A 17,026-nucleotide genomic window follows, 5' to 3' on the forward strand; every position below is an offset into this window, starting at 1 on the left:
ACGGTAGGAGGCAGGATAGAATAGCAGTATGATGGGAAAGCTACAGGGTAACTCCAATTCCACCCTACACAGTAGTTATGGCCAATAATACAAGTTATCCCTCTTATCATGAAGATGCCAGGAGTCTTAAGTCTTGAACCTTAAAATCAGAGAAATCATAAATACTTCTCTGTATAAATAAAAATAAATCTCATTACATATATCCCAAACATACACAGAAACAGAAAACGACTATGGTTTATGAATAAAAAAGGAGTAAGATAGTAAAATGCAATATTCTGATAAATGTACTGGTTTTCTGTACTAAGCCACTAAACCACTCAAAACTTAGTGAGAGTAAGTAAAACATAAGTACTCCCAAATGATTTTTTTGAATAGAGGCATTTCTGAATAAGACATACTGTATTATATAAGACAAAAAAGAGAAGCTTATTCTATGTGTCCCATTGTGATTTTTTTTGAAGTAATGAATCTTGAAAACCTTTCAATAAACATATATGATTTTCTTACTATTTCTTATAGCTTTCTCAAGCAAATGTTTACTGTGTGCCAGGTACCTTTTAAGCACTTTATATATAATACATTTAATCTTCACAACATCCTAGTCAGTTATTATTATCTCCATATTATAGGGGTGGGAAATACAGCATAGAGAGGTCAAGTAACATGCCCCAGGTCATGTAAGTGGAGGACTGGCTTTTTTTTTTTTTTTTAATTGAAGTATAGTTGGTTAGGACTGGCATTCTAATCTAGGTAGTCTGGCTTTGGAGTCTTTTAACCATATTTTCCTCATGATTTTGTTAAGAAGCCTAGGAAAAAAAAATTGTGTTTAGACATAGGAACCTCAGCCCATATACTCACATTAAGGAAGCGGCCCACATTTCCTTCTTTTGTGGCATCCAATAAAAACACTCTCTCTTTATTGAACTTCTTTAGAGAATCAGATGAAGCATTCTTGGTTTCACTTGGTAACTCTTTATCACAAAAGACCTGCTGGTTTTGACATGCTGGAGATTTTTCCTCTTGGGGCTTTTGTATTTGAATCTCATTCTGATCATCCAGTGTGACTGCTTGGTGACATCTGCCCCCTGGTGGAGTTTCTTCTCTACATTTAGTTATATCTATCACATCTGATTCAATCACAGGGTTGTCTTCAGAATCTTCAACTTGGTTTGAGCTTGAGTCCTCTATAAACACTGTGGAAGGAATTGTCAGGAAATATAATTGGCTGAGCAACAGTGCTGAGAGTAACAATACTAATTAAATGCAAGCTGTGCTGATTATTGCTAATCCTTACAATGTATTAAGGTAGACAGTACTCCAGTTTTACAAATGAAAACTTCAAGCCTCTGAAGGCTTAAGGGATTCACCTAACTAGCAATAGTAATGAGAAGTGGGGTAAGAAACCCAGAAATATCTGACTCCAAAGCCTGCCTTCTTTCTACTACATAACAATGCCTTTTTACGAATCTGTATACATGTTGCTTCCTGTTACTACATTTAATCTCTACTCCTTAGAAACTGACTTACCTCTCTTCAACTTTGGAATCTGCATTTAAGTTATCTAAACATCTGTAACAGGGCTTCCCTGGTGGCGCAGTGGTTGAGGGTCCGCCTGCCGATGCAGGGGACACAGGTTCGTGCCCTGGTCTGGGAAGATCCCACATGCCGCGGAGCGGCTGGGCCCGTGAGCCATGGCCGCTGGGCCTGCGCGTCCGGAGCCTGTGCTCCGCAACGGGAGAGGCCACAACAGTGAGAGGCCCACGTACGGCAAAAAAAAAAAAAAAAAAAAAAACATCTGTAACAGAGAGGGTATTTAGGGAGCACTTTAGGCCTTTAATATACCAATGAAAGGCCTGAGAAGACCCTGATGGAGTCACCCTCTATAAGTCCCAACAGTAATAACTATTGCTATGGGTTTTGTATACATTAGTGTTTGGAGTTTTTACTAGATGATCATTAAATAATTACACTTTTACAAACAACAGTACTTTAGAAGAAGATGAACTACTTATTTTTCTTATCCAATAATGGAAATAATTTTCTGAAAATATTCAAAAGTATGAATGCATGTCAAATCGAATAAAATGATTTATTTTTAAAAAGTCATTTGTGTCACCTAATTCAGTGGCACGAAGAAATTATACTTCTCTAAAATTAATGTTTTTGATGTAATCATCATTGTTGCTGGCTGCTACTCCTACATGTACTTGTATTTTAATCATGGGTTACTTGTGAGCCATAATAGTACATAACTAATTTCTTTTTTTTTTTTTTTTTTTTTTTTGCAGTGCGCGGGCGTCTCACTGTTGTGGCCTCTCCCGTTGCGGAGCATAGGCTCCGGATGCGCAGGCTCAGTGGCCATGGCTCATGGGCCCAGCCGCTCCATGGCATGTGGGATCTTCCCGGACCGGGGCACGAACCCGTGTCCCCTGCATCGGCAGGCAGACTCTCAACCACTGCGCCACCAGGGAAGCCCTACATAACTAATTTTTGTGGTGCCTGCTATATACACTGTAGCAGTCAATGGAAATGACAAAAGAACCAAAAGTAACAGTAGTCGTATGGCTCACATGCATTAAATGGTGATATATCAGAATGTCATCCCAAAATATGCATCTCTGACATAAGGACTATTTTGAGCTAAGGGCAATTAAGCAGCAATACAGGAAAAGCTCAGCCCTCCCCCCATCTGTCTAAAAGCAGGATATAAATTTACAAAGGTGTCCCTCTGTCTATAATACTAGGAAGGACAAAAGTTAATTACCAGAGATAACTTTAGACCTTTGTCAGCTTGGAGACTGAACCAGAGCAATCTACATAGCAAACTTGACTAACTAGCCTTTATCTACCATTGGTTTCACATACATCTGGGTTCCCACAATTTCCACCCCGAGAGATTCAAGGCCCTTTTCCTTTGTCTTGTTGTTCCTCTAAAAATGTATTGTTCTTTGACTAAGATACTAGATAAGCCAGAGTTCTAAGCCACCTCTCTGAGTTACTCATCTCTGAGTACTCATGTGTTATGTGTACAATATGCATACTAATAAACTTCTGTTTTTCTCTTGTCAATCTGTCTTTTGTCAGTCTAATTTACAGGGCTCTGGCTAGACAGCTTAAGATGGGTATAAAGAGATTTTCCTCTTCTACAGGTGAAATTATTATAAGTGCCCTTTTTTTTTTTTTTTTTTTGTGGTACGCGGGCCTCTCACTGTTGTGACCTCTCCCGTTGCAGAACACAGGCTCCAGACGTGCAGGCTCAGTGGCCATGGCTCACGGGCCTGGCTGCTCTGCAGCATGTGGGATCTTCCCGGACTGGGGCACGAACTGGTGTCCCCTGCATCGGCAGGAGGACTCTCAACCACTGAGCCACCAGGGAAGCCCCAAGTGCCCTTTCTTGATAGACCTTTTCTGTCAAGGAGCTGCCTTGCCTCCCGCAGTCTCCATCCTTTAAGACCAGGTGGGGAGTTGGGGGTGCAGATGCAAGGAAGCCCAAAGGCAGAAGAGGCCATGGTTGGTCAGTTCTTGACAAAGGGTCATGTCTCAGCAACGCCTCTCCACTGAGGGATATATTGAAATGCAAATGAATCAAAATCCAAGTTTGTCAGGTTGTAATATTAACCATGGCAGGTCCGGTAACACTGAAAGATAAGCACTCAGGGTAGCAATGTTTACACTTTTTGCTAAGCATCCCCTGCAGCAGCACTGGCTGGAATACTGCAGGAGAATGATGTGTCTTTATTTTTAAGGAGCCTAAACAAAGAGTTAGGATAGCTGCATTGGACAATGCTCCCAAAGCCATATATGCAGACTTGGAGCTGACCACCCCATTCTCCTGCCATGCATCAAGTCATGGTTGGCATCTAGACCAGGGGTCAGCAAACTTCTTCTGTAAGGGGCCAAACGGTAAATACTGTAAGCTTTGTGGGCCACATGGTCTCTGTTGTGACTATTCAGTCTGCTGCTATAGTGTGAAAGTAGACAGAGACAACATGTAAATGAAAGAGTGAGGCTCTGTTCCAATACAACTTTATTTAGGAACACTGAAATTATAATTTCCTATAATTTTCAAGTGTCACAAAGTATTACTTATCTTCTCATTTTTTCTCAGTTATTATTTAAAAGGTAAAAATTATCTTAGCTCATAGGCTATACATAAACAGGTAGTGGGCTGGATTTGGCCCACCAATTATAGTTTGCCAACCTCTGATCTAAACAAGTAGAAACTCTTGTGATGAATGCCACATTTTTGTTATGGAGTCTGAGAAAATGAGCCACAAGTACTGAGCAAGAGAGACAAAAAGGCAGAAGAGGCAGGCAATCAGACTGAAACAAAGCCTACCTCTCATTTCCTTGGCTTTAGAGTTCAGATGTACTTGAGTTGGTTTAAATCCACCATTATCTTCTGAGGTGACAGACTCTGAGGAAGTAAATCCCTTAGAAGAAAACAAGGAAGATGTCTTTACTTCCTAGGTCAGGAAAAACAATTTACTTTAGCAGTAAGGCCTCTTTCATCAAGTGTCTATCTTCATAGGCTATAGCTACTAGATTAGTTTTGAAAGCCTCTCTGAAGTGATGGAGCCCTTATGGCTGTACTTTACTCCTAGGCACTTTAGTGAGCAACAGCTATGAAAATTATAAGAACTGTCAAGACACTCTTTAGGCATTGTAAGTTCAAAATAAAATTCAAATACACCTGTCTGTATCCCCCAATTCTGATGCCAGATTATAAATTTGGCTTCAACTATAAGATGTGCAAAGATGAAAAACACTCTTTGGCTAGTTACTTCAAAGAAAAGGTTAAAGGAATTGCCTATCTCCATGAGTTACAGACACTGCAGTCACTATTTTTTTTTTATTTTTATTTATTTTTTTATTTTTTTGCGGTACGCAGGCCTCTCACTGTTGTGGCCTCTCCCGTTGCGGAGCACAGGCTCTGGACGTGCAGGCTCAGCAGCCATGGCTCACGGGCCCGGCCACTCCACGGCATGTGGGATCTTCCCGGACCAGGGGCACGATCCCGTGTCCCCGGCTTCGGCAGGCAGACTCTCAACCACTGCGCCACCAGGGAAGCCCTGCAGTCACTTTAAATGGTAATGATAACTTTCAAAAAGGGGTATATGCTGAGCACAATGCTTGGTACTCAACTAAGTGCTCCATACATGTTGACCATTATTATTATTATTTATGTACTTCAGTGGTCAACATGTGTTGAGCACTTAATTGGGTGTCAAGCATTGTGCTACACAAAGTTTCTGATGTTTATCTCATTTAATCCTCTTAACTCTGAGATAGATACTATTATTCTCATTCTACAGATAAAGAAATGTAGACAGAGAGATGTCAAGCAGCTAGTAAGCTGCAGTGCTGGAGGGCAAACCCAAGTCTATGTGATCCTCTGGCCCAATCTTTTCATAATCATGTGGTACTGAGGAGGTACCTACTGTATGTTACTAAGCAGAGGGCAAATACTTGCACACCTCCTAGGGCAGAGTTTTTATTTTTCATCAACAAGCCTTACCGTGAACTACCATTATGTCTGCCTGTTCTTTTTCCCGCATCATTCTGTTTCGAAGTTCCATTCTCTGACTACTCTTCTCAGTACAGACTGAAAAGTGTACCTTCAGAGGCTATCATGTAAAATGTTGCTTTCTTGATGATTCTTTCATTAGGCTGCTTCTCTTTTCTCCTACATCTCACAACCATCTCTCCTTAAATTACTCCATCCTTTTTTTCTTATTATGTAATACTATCAACTCTTGAACATTTTAGCTTCTTCTACAAATTCTTAGACTGGATAGCGCTCAGTCTCAGTAGAATACACGGTCAGGTCATGACCAACATTCTCCTTATATATCTAAGTTGGGAACATGCCAACCACCATTGAGGATACTCAGTAAATAAAACATAGTCCTAACACTTTAACAGCACCACATTACAAAATAATAAAAGAAATCCTACACATTATTAAGTAACACAAACAATTTGAACTAAGTAATAGTTAATGTTCTCAGAAGGGCACCATCTACATTTTGCAGTTTTTACCATCTTTTTCCCATTGTGTTGAATACTGGCCGTCTTGGTTTTAGGACTTCTAATGACTGAATGATACTGAATTCTTGAAATATTGTTACATTTCATTTCTCTGAAAAGGAAAAAAAAGTTATTCTGTATATCACTAAAAATGCTCTTTATTGTGCCCTGAAATATAGATAGCTTCACTGTTACATAAATATCCATTAGAAATTAATCTAAGTTATAATATCTATGCCTACCCCTCACTAGAAGAAAAAAGTATAATCATATTTTAAAGTCAATCTTTTTTTTTTTTTTTTTTTTTGCGGTATGCGGGCCTCTCACTGTTGTGGCCTCTCCCATTGTGGAGCACAGGCTCCGGACGCGCAGGCCCAGCGGCCATGGCTCACGGGCCCAGCCGCTCCACGGCCTGTGGGATCCTCCTGGACCGGGGCGTGAACCCGTGTCCCCTGCATCGGCAGGCGGACTCTCAACCACTGTGCCACCAGGGAAGCCCTAAAGCCAATCATTTTTGAACTATATTAAAAAACTGAAGAAAACCTAAGAAAAGCTTTGCAAATAAAACGGTGATAGAAAATAAAAAGAACTGCAAAAGTTACGACATCCATAAAGAACCTGATTAAAGTCAAAGTTTTTAAAGGTAAAACTCCACAAATGGAAACTGAGGAAATAAAGTATGTTGGCTAGATTTTTAAATCTAAGTGCCCTAGATTTCTCACAGTGTTAAGCTTACAACTGTGAAACAAGTTGACATACAGGAGATATATAGGAGTGGAGGTGGAAAGTAAGAAAGAGAAAGAACTACTCTTGATCAATAGTATACAGTAGAGATCAATCTTGATTGGGTTCATAAGATCTCACTCACATAATAGGCTCTTTGGGATTATTATGGAGCTTAGATGGACACTCCTCAGTCACAGCACTTCTAGGATATGTCCCCGGTTCTAATGGGAAAACTTCAACCTCACAATCTGTGACTTCTCTTTTCCTCTTTTTTGAAAACGTATTTTTCATAATATTCTCTTCTTTTCCATTTTCATCAATAGCATCAGGTTTCTCAGTGTTAGATCTGCTTAGTAATCTTCCTAAAAGAAAAAAGTAAAAGAGCTTAACACAACAAAAAATAACACAATTACTAGCAACAAAAGGGCATCTCTTCTGCTCTGTTACTAAAGAACCCTGTAAGGTATACCTTATTTCTAGAATGAAGATAAACACTAACTCATCCTAGAAAGCTATTGTAAGAAATAATATATAAAAGACCAAGAAGAGATTTCATACCTCCCAGTACATGAAAAAATATAGGGCATCTAAAAGAAGTATTTGTCTGTTGTAGTGTAACATGGAAGAGAAGAGATTTTGCTACAATAATATAAAACAAAAATACAGATCAGAAAGCATTCTAGAAAATTAGAGACGTGAACTCTAGTCTTAAAATTTCAGCTTTTGTGTCTAGTTATAAATGCTTTATCATTTAAAACCTTTACCCTTTTTATAAAGTGACCTATTTAAATCTGTGGTGATATGTGCCTATTCTCATATTAAGCCCTAGTGTAATTAAAATCTTCATCTGAAGCTTACGCATTTTCTTTCAAGGAACTCAAAATTATAGTTAACAAGTCAAAATTGCAATTAGATCAGAGAGATAACTTAGGTGCATTTTCTAGCAATGCAGATAAAGCCAATGAATGATACTTTCTGGACACGATTTGGCATTTTATGGGCAGCTGACTTTCATCAAAGAGTTATTTTGAAAGCTGTGACAAAGCGAGAGAGAGACATGGACATATATACACTACCAAACGTAAGGTAGATAGATAGTGGGAAGTAGCCGCATAGCACAGGGAGATCAGCTCGGTGCTTTGTGACCGCGTGGAGGGGTGGGAGGGAGGGAGACGCCAAGAGGGAAGGGATATGGGAACAGAGGTATATGTATAACTGATTCACTTTGTTCTAAAGCAGAAACTAATTTAAAAAAAAAAGAGTTATTTTGAGAAATATGAGAGATGAATTGTCTAGGCAAGTTGTGTAGTATGTGTGTCTGTAAGTGGTATGTGGCAGGGATCCAGGTGTGACTATTCTGAACTCTGATAATTCTCACCCTCACTGAAGTGAACCTGGAATTTCAGATGAGGAGGGTTGCTCTAGTCCCTGCTGCCTAGCACATTTCCTTTAGACTGCCTTGAGAGTCATGTTTCTCCAACCTTTCTCATTTCATGGTACGCACAGAAAGTGAGGATTTTTGCCTGACACTCTGGGGTAAAAGGAAGAGACAACTAGAGACCAACGTGTCTGGCCTGTGGGATATGGCCTGAAAGAATCAGTAATTGCACAACTGTAACACACTGGTTGGAAAGTTTCGCTCAGAACATGGGCAACTCTCTCGAGTCCCTGAAATGGAGTGAACTGCTTTGCCTGAATCATCACCTGAAGGTATTTATTACAACGTTAACCTATTAAATTCTAATAGCTCAAGACACTGAACAAGACAGTCTTTGATTAATAATCTTTACCTTAGCAAATAAGTCATTTAGATTTCCTATTTAAATAGGAAGCTTTCTTATCTTACCCCAAAGCATCTGCAGCCAGAGACCAAAAAATGTGCCTCACACAATAACCCAAGTTTTATCCCTTAGCCTTTCTTTTCTGGAACACCTGATACCTCCTCCTAAGGCATTTCATCCCTTCAGTGCTCAATTTCCCAGTCACTTGTCTTCCTCTGATGCTCCTCCTATATATTGTTGCTCTTGTCCTTGCTATAAGATCTCAGTGGCCCTGACTAGTAAAATGGAGATTCAGAAATGTAGATCTTACTATAGAGTAATGTGAAAGTAAACCTTTGCTTTACCTGAATAAATGCAAACAAACGTCCCTCTGTCAATGTCATCTAGGCAGCGTACTCCCCATCCCTTCTTCTCAGTTTTGAATACTTGTAGCCTCACTTGAGGTCCATGTTGGACAACTCGGTTTTGACACATTCGTCGATTACATTTGCACAACAGGCTGCATTCATAAATGCTGTCAATAAAATATACAAGAGAAAAATCAATCAGACATCTTAAATTAAAAGCAAAAGCACTTTATATTGCTACCTCACTAATAATTACCAAGGGAGACAGACAAAGTGTGAAGGCTCCTAGAGCTAGACTGCCTGGTTCCCATCATAGCTCCAGCATTTACTAGCCACGTGACCTTGAATTTAACCTCTCTGTACTTCAATTTTCCATTTTTAAAATGGGGATTATATGATACTACCTACTTCATGGGGTTGTTTTGTGAAGATTAAATGAGTTGGTATCTACAGAGTGCTTGAGACAATGCCTGGCACATAGTAAAGGTTAGCTCTTTAAAAATGTCTAGCAATGTCTACGAAGGAAATGTCTAGGAAGGGAAAGTCTAGGAAGAAAATTTTCTGTTTACTTTTATTAATAACAACCATGAGAAGTTGAAAATTCCCAATTCTCAGACAAGCTTTGCACAGTATATATCTTAATGGGGAAACGTCTACCCAAAGTAAGCTAACCCTAGCAGGGAAAGAGTCAGACTCAAAGCAGATGAGTGTTAGATATAGTCTGCATGTTACATGTGTGCTCTCTGACTTCCATTTCCAACAACAATATACAGGTTTGTTTTTTTTAATTCTTTAATTTAGATTTTTGGTATAAGAAATTAAGATTTAACAACATTTATAAGACTACAGGCCACAATGATAAAGTACCCTTCTTCAAAGATATAAACACCCTGCAACGGATCCTCAAGGTATCTTACCCAGTAGGTATCTGTCTCTGTAGTCTTTTATATTTATATCCAGTGGTTATTTTACTACTTGATAAGGGGAAAGTCTTGGCATTCCTTGCTGTCAGTTGAAGACATGCACATTTTGTTCTAAAAGGCAATGGACGAAGAAGTCAGAATAAAAAAGCACCAAGTTAAGAGACTGTCTTGACAAAAGTGTAAAGGATGTAATTGTATTTAGAATAGTTGTTTGGTTCATGGACTGTTAGACTTCTTCCCTAAATAAAAATGACCTCTTTGAAAGACAACATCTACCAAAAGTTTATAAATAATTATAAACTGCCCTGTACCTCTATTTGCTCATGAAATAAATACTTAACTTTGAGTTTTCTCTAACTTTTCAAAATGAATTCCTTTCCTTTCCTATTCTGCAAAACCTTCTTTGTAAAAATTCTCCTATGTCTGCTCTCTTGCAATGGATAAACTTATATGTGTCAAACTCAAAAGGGCATATATAGTTTTGCATATGTCTTGTATTACCTCTCCCTCCAATGACATGAAAATAAATTGGGGAGACTGATGCTGGGTATCTGGCTACTACAATCTGTTTTTCATAACATTGTTAAGCAGTAAACATGCAACCATAAAAAAATTTTCCCTCTAACTATTTCGATAACTATCTAACATGACAGGGACTTATAACTCGATAGGGAGTTAAGGAACCTGGTTATCTCGGCTATAAACTAGGTATGTAACCACTGGTAAGCTGGTTAAAATCTCTGGATCCTGGCTATAAACTAGGTATGTAACCACTGGTAAGCTGGTTAAAATCTCTGAATCCTGTCTCCTATGTTGAACTGTAAGTGACTTTAAGGTCTTCTCCTCTATGATTTGCTTCTGCATTTTTCTGTATATACACAATACATGTCAGAGTGGTAACTACTGTTTGCAACAGAAAAAAACAAGCAATAAATTCATTAATTTGGATTCTATTTACAGATGTAGAAATCTACTGTTGCGTTTTTTAGTATGACTGTTTGCAAAGTTTAAAAAGTACAGAAAAACACAAACAATAATACAGTAAACACTCATATTTTGACCATATAGAATTAGCTGTCATCATTTTGTCTAGTTCTTTTAGTTGACCCTTGAACAATATGAGTTTGAACTGCATGGGTCAACTTATACATGCATTTTTTTCAAGAGTAAATACCACAGTACTACACGATTCACGGTTGGTTGAATGCTCGGATGTGGAACTACAGATGTGGAACCGCTTATATGGAGGGCCAACTATGTTATATGTTATATTTTCTACTGCATGGAGGGTCAGCAGCTCTAACCCCTGCATTGTTCAAGGGCCAACTGTAATTTAAAACATATATACTGTATATATGATCTTCCTTAAAAAAAAAAAAAGCATTACAGATAAAACTAAACTCTCAAGAGGTTTGGTGAGGCATCCTTTATACTTTTTACATACATATTTATCTACAAACAATATATTGTATTGTTTTTTTTAAAAGTACTATAGTTATTATCCTACAACTTTTTTCATTCAGTATAATGTTTTTGAGACCCATCTGTGTTATATACAAATCTAGTTATTTCCTTTTAACTTTTTCACAGCATTTAGATTACAATTAAGTTGCTTGGTATACAATTAAGTTGCTTCTAGTTTTCAATACACCAAAAATGCTACAAGATCCTTACTCTTACGCACATGTGTAAGCATCTCTAGGGTAGTAGCTTTCAAATATTTTTGACTATGACTCACAGTAAGAAATATATTTTCTTCACGATCCTACAGAGGCATGCATATTTATATATGTGTGTATGCGTACAAGCAGAAATAACAGTGGCATGAAAGTACCTTATCATGTGTGATGCACGTGGGTACCTTCTGTATGATTTAATTTTTAAAATGCTAGTTACAAGTGATTTTACATCCTACTAAACCTGTAGCTTGAAAAACAATGCTCTAGATAGACTTAAAAGTACTATTGCTAGAAAGCAGTTATGCATGTCTTCAACTGCTGTGTAATTGTGTGAGGGCCCTCCTCCCTCCCCACAAATGACCGTCTGGGTCGGTACAGAATTCTAGTTTTACCTTTATTTTCCGTCAGCATTTTAAGCTAATATGCCTCCTTTTTGTCTTCTTTCTGATGAAAAGTGTGTTATCAATCTATTTTTCCTCTTTTCTATCTGATAGTGTGAGATTTACTCTTTGCCCTAGATACTTTTTAAGTTGCATCATGATATATTTAGATATAGTTATCTTATTTTCCATTACTAGTATACAGTAGGCTTTTTCACTCTGAAGACTCCTGTCTTTCTTCAATTCTGGAAAATTCTTAGCTATTATCTCTGAATAATGCTCTTTTCTTCTCAGATGTATGTTAGAATTTTTCATTTATCCTCCATATTTTTTAACCTGTAAATTTAGTTTCCCCATATCTTTATCTCTTTGCATTCTGAGGGAATCTCTTTAGTTTTGCCTTGCAATTCACTAATTCTTTCTCCAGCTCTACCAATGCTTACCATTTAGTCCATCTATTTAGTTTTTATTTCAATGACCATATATTTTATTTCCCATATTTCCAAATGGCTCTTTTACATATATAGTATACCTAAAAACATAATCTCCTTTTCTTGTTTCATGGATGCTAATATTTTATCTCTTTGGACATTTTAAACGTACCTATTTTAAAGTCTCTTTCAGTCAGATTCTACATTTACCTCTGATTCTTCAGGTGTGAATGCTGCCCGTTGTTGGGACTTACGCTGCCTTCATGGTCCTAAATGTCTCTGTGTGCTTTGACTGTTTGAAGTCATACTTTTCGTGGAATTTACTCCTGGGTGCTCCTCTACACTGTTTGCTTTCCTCATTGCTCTGGCTCTGACCTATGGGTTTCACAGCTCTAAACCCAGTTGTTATTAATACAATTCCAGGCCCTGTGAGTTATTAGCCTGCTTCCCAGCCTTGTGCAGGTCCCTGTTTCTGTCCCCCCATAGAGCTCAGTGCCCATTCTCTGCCACACATGGGACATGTTTAATTCCCATTCCTGTCAGGATTAGAATCCCTGGCCACAGTGCTCATGCCCAATTCCAGATCCCAATGGGCTTCAGCTTTTGCTTATTTTGTGACTTCTCTTGTAATTTCTGACCAACAGATGAAAATATATATGTTGGTGGTGCATGTTACATGGGGGTTACTTTCTGCAGTCTAAGGCAAAAATCAAATACAGTCAAAATTATTCTTTAAAAATCCCTGTTAGGGCTTCCCTGGTGGCGCAGTGGTTGGGAGTCTGCCTGCCGATGCAGGGGACACGGGTTCGTGCCCTGGTCCGGGAGGATCCCACGGGCCGCGGAGCAGCTGGGCCCGTGAGCCATGGCCGCTGAGCCTGCGCGTCCGGAGCCTGTGCTCCGCAGCGGGAGAGGCCACAGCGGGGAGAGGCCCGCGTACCGCAAAAAAAAAAAAAAAAAAAAAAAAAATCCCTGTTAAACTGACCATAAAGTACAGTAAACACTGTCCAACAGTTAGTTTTTTTCCTCCATCACTGAAAAAGATTGGGCTTGGCCAGATGTAGATGGGTTACGTTTAGAGGCAATGCTGAAAAAACAACAACTTATATTTAAACAGAATAAAACTTGGCACAGTGAGAGGTTTCCTCTGTGACAGACCTAAAGGAACTGAGCCAAACTGAGGTAACAGCAGATTGATATCTCATCTCACACTCCTTCTGAGAGGATGGTGAAAACTATCTATATAATTTAAATTATTTCTCTTTATCTCTCTCATGCTTTTTCTTTTTCCTAGTACAGGCAGCTAAATTTGCATTGAATTAAATGTACATATAATGCAACTCCACTCTACATATGCAAACCTACAAATACCAATAAATTACACACCCTGAAAAGAAATGGTTTTCAAAGTCTTAATATATTAGAACATGTTTTCATTTTTTTTTTTATGGAATGTCAATTTTATGATCAGGAGAGGCACCATTAACTTTCTAAAAAAAGTAGCAAAGAAACGATTTGCAAAAGTAAAATACAACATATAACATAATGGTTAAGAGCACAGGTTCAAATCCTGGTTCTTAAATTTGTTGACCTTACACTTGGCTTCTCAACTTCCTCATCTGTAACATGGAAATGATATTACCTACCCCATGGGGTTTTGTGAGAACTAAACAAGAAGATATATGTAAAGCACTTGTCATAGTGTTTGGCACAGTTCCATGGCATTAGCTGTAATTGCTGCTATTAGGAGTATGGTACTAGATTAAAGGGAATACTTATCCTTGGAAGAAATAATTCCCAAATTACTAAAATAACTGGCAAAGAGTTTTCTTTCCTATTGCTAATGAGATGCATCTTTCTATTTTAGATTGTCAATGAACTGGTTTTAGATAGACAGACAAACTGATACACAGCAGGACTTCTTGACAAGTACCCCTACATTCAGAAGATTTTTTTGAAATGCCATGTTTTTCTACTCACATGTCTATGCAGCCCTCAGAACAGTCACATGAATCAGTAAACATGTTGGAAAAGCTGTTTAAATAATATGCTCGTGGCCACATAGTCTTTCTGTACTTAAACTGTGGAAGCTTTCTATTGTCAATTTCATTACAGAAAGAAATGGGCACCGATTCCACTCCATTGCTAATATCCATATCAGAAACAATTTCTTCTTGCTTTGGGTAATTCCGAGTCAACTGAACATAGGTATTGAAAGAAAAGTTATCTGTAAATAGAAAGTTACACTCTGTCTCAAGCAGGTAACGAAAAACTTCCTCCATGTTTCGTAGACTCCTTCCACAAGGGGTTTTATAACTCACGTGGAGTGCTGAAGAATGAGAGTTTGTCTTTGCATGTCGTCTTTGGAAGTGGCATTGGATTGGTAGCTGCAGAGGGTTTTCTCCCTTGAAGGTAAGTGGCATTTTCATCAGACAGGCACCAGAGCAGTCATGCTTTTGGTAAGATAAATTTGAAGATGATTCTTTTTCTCTAAAGTCTGCAACTTTATTTTCCAGAGGGGGAATTTCCTTATTTTCTGTAGATCTGTTTAAAATTAATTATTTATTAGTATTTCAAATGTATAGCACAATCCCCATTTTTTAAAAAAACACTGCACACTAAGGTGGTATTTAACTATTAGCTTCTTCTTAGACAACACTAAAATAAGCCAGACTCTGAAATCAACATCTTACTATGTTCTGCAGCCACATAAAGTTATACCTGAAGGTTTTTTTTTCTTCTGGACATCAAATATGTGGTGTTTTTTCTAGCACCACTTCTTCAACTGGGTGTCCAATAATTCAGTTCAGTTCTGACACTATCGACCTGGAGTGTCAGCAACAGATTCCACAAGTTAAAGGGCTCAGTCCCATAAGACTGCCCCCATGCTAGATGCCAAATGCAGTTTCCAGGTCACCCACACTCTTGACAACCCCTTTCTCTCTGATAATGTGCTGGAAAGACTCAGAACTCAGGAAAGCACTTTAATTACTATTACCAGTTTATAATAAAAGATACACTCAGGGGCTTCCCTGGTGGCGCAGTGGTTGAGAGTCCGCCTGCCGATGCAGGGGACATGGGTTCGTGCCCCGGTCTGGGAGGATCCCACGTGCTGCGGAACGGCTGGGCCCGTGAGCAATGGCCGCTGAGCCTGCGCGTCCGGAGCCTGTGCTCCGCAATGGGAGAGGCCACAGCAGTGAGAGGCCCGCGTACCGCAAAAAAAAAAAAAAAAAAAGATACACTCAGGAACAGCCAAATGGAAGAGATGCATGGGGCAAGGTAGGTAAGAAGGGGCATGGAGTTTCCATGCCCTCTCCAAATGCACCACCCTTCCAGCACCTCAAACTGTCCACCAACCAGGAAGCTCCAGAAGCCCTGTTGTTTAAAGTTTTTTATGGAGGTTTAACTGCTTAAGCATGAATGATTAAATCATTGGCCACTGGTGATTATCTCCACCTACAGCCCTTCTCCCCGCCCTGGAGGTTGGGAGGTAGGGCTGAAAGTTTTAGGCTTCTAACCAAGGTTGTCTTTCTGGCATCCAAACCCCATCCTTAAGTCAACTAGGAGCGCCTCACCAAGTCATCTCATTTGCACACCAAAGACACTCCTACCACTCAGGAGATTCCAAAGGTTTTAGAAGCTGTGTGCTGGGGACCCAGACAAAGCAAGTATCTTTCTTATTATATCACAGTCTAGGGCTTCCCTGGTGGCGCAGTGGTTGAGAGTCCGCCTGCCGATGCAGGGGACACGGGTTCATGCCCCGATCCAGGAAAATCCCACATGTCGCGGAGCAGCTAGGCCTGTGAGCCGTGGCCGCTGAGCCTGCGCGTCGGAGCCTGTGCTCCGCAACGGGAGAGGCCACAACAGTGAGAGGCCCGTGTACCACACACACACACACAAAAATACATAATCTCAATGGCCCATCTTCACATTTCCCTGATTGTCTTAAAATCTGTTTGAATCAGAATCAAACAACCCCTACACTCTGTATTTGATTCAGGTGTCTTTTATGTCTCTAACCTTATGTAGTGCTCCCTCCCTCTTCATTAATGACATTTATTGGTTAAAGTTAAATAAATTGTGTCACTTGTCCTATAGTAGTTCCCACATTCTGGAATTTGGCTGATGCCTTCCTTGTGGTGTTGTCATTTAACTCACCCCCTTCCATTCCTGGCAAAGCGGTAGTCAGTTCTAGAAGCCTGATTTGATTCAGGTTCAATTTTGGTGGGGGGTCGGGGGAGATAATTCATACGTGGTGCTATGAATTTCCTATTGCATCACATAAGGAGACAAACAATGTCTGATTGTTCACGTTTAGTGATGCTTAGATTTATAAGTGGGTTTGGGTGTTTCCACCCATTTTAAAGCTCCTCACTTTCACTTAACAGTTTTGGCATTCACTCACGATCGCTGTCTAGACCAGTGCTACGTTCAGGTGTGGTGGTGCCAGTTCCCAGTGGTTTTTTAACAATTCATGGTAAGTACAAAAATTGAAAGTGCAAAAGTTTAGAAACTTTTACAGCAATTTAACATTGCTGCAACATTTTACTGCATTTTACAAGAGCATCATTCCTCAATAAGTTAGAAGTTTAAAACAAAACACCTGTTCTGACCACAATTCATTTGAGACCACTGGGCTAAGGCCACTGTTTCTTTGGGGCAGGGTGGGGTGGGGGGAGTAGTTGTAAAAATAACAATCTTCTAATTCTATCATTCCTACTGCATTTTC

At 39.3% G+C, this 17,026-nt stretch overlaps 1 protein-coding gene across 3 annotated transcripts in view; it reads right to left on the reverse strand.

The window, feature by feature from the left end:
- LOC308605237 (histone-lysine N-methyltransferase SETDB2-like) overlaps window positions 1-17,026 on the reverse strand; it is a 73,571-nt gene that overhangs the window by 41,395 nt on the left and 15,150 nt on the right. Inside the window, exons 5-11 of one of the 3 annotated variants that reach the window (XM_081215025.1) lie at window positions 14,278-14,841; window positions 9,805-9,921; window positions 8,885-9,054; window positions 6,902-7,121; window positions 6,046-6,145; window positions 4,343-4,436; window positions 862-1,187 (exon numbers count right to left, since the gene is read on the reverse strand). In XM_081215025.1, the coding sequence (XP_081071151.1) occupies window positions 862-1,187; window positions 4,343-4,436; window positions 6,046-6,145; window positions 6,902-7,121; window positions 8,885-9,054; window positions 9,805-9,921; window positions 14,278-14,841 (1,591 nt within the window). Of the gene's footprint in view, window positions 1-861; window positions 1,197-4,342; window positions 4,437-6,045; window positions 6,146-6,901; window positions 7,122-8,884; window positions 9,055-9,804; window positions 9,922-14,277; window positions 14,842-17,026 lie in introns of all 3 variants that reach the window. The other 2 variants (XM_081215024.1, XM_081215026.1) reach the window with 2 other exon arrangements.

The sequence above is a fragment of the Mesoplodon bidens genome, assembly GCF_964165515.1.
Source record: "Mesoplodon bidens genome assembly, chromosome: 17".
Lineage (NCBI taxonomy): Eukaryota > Metazoa > Chordata > Mammalia > Artiodactyla > Ziphiidae > Mesoplodon > Mesoplodon bidens.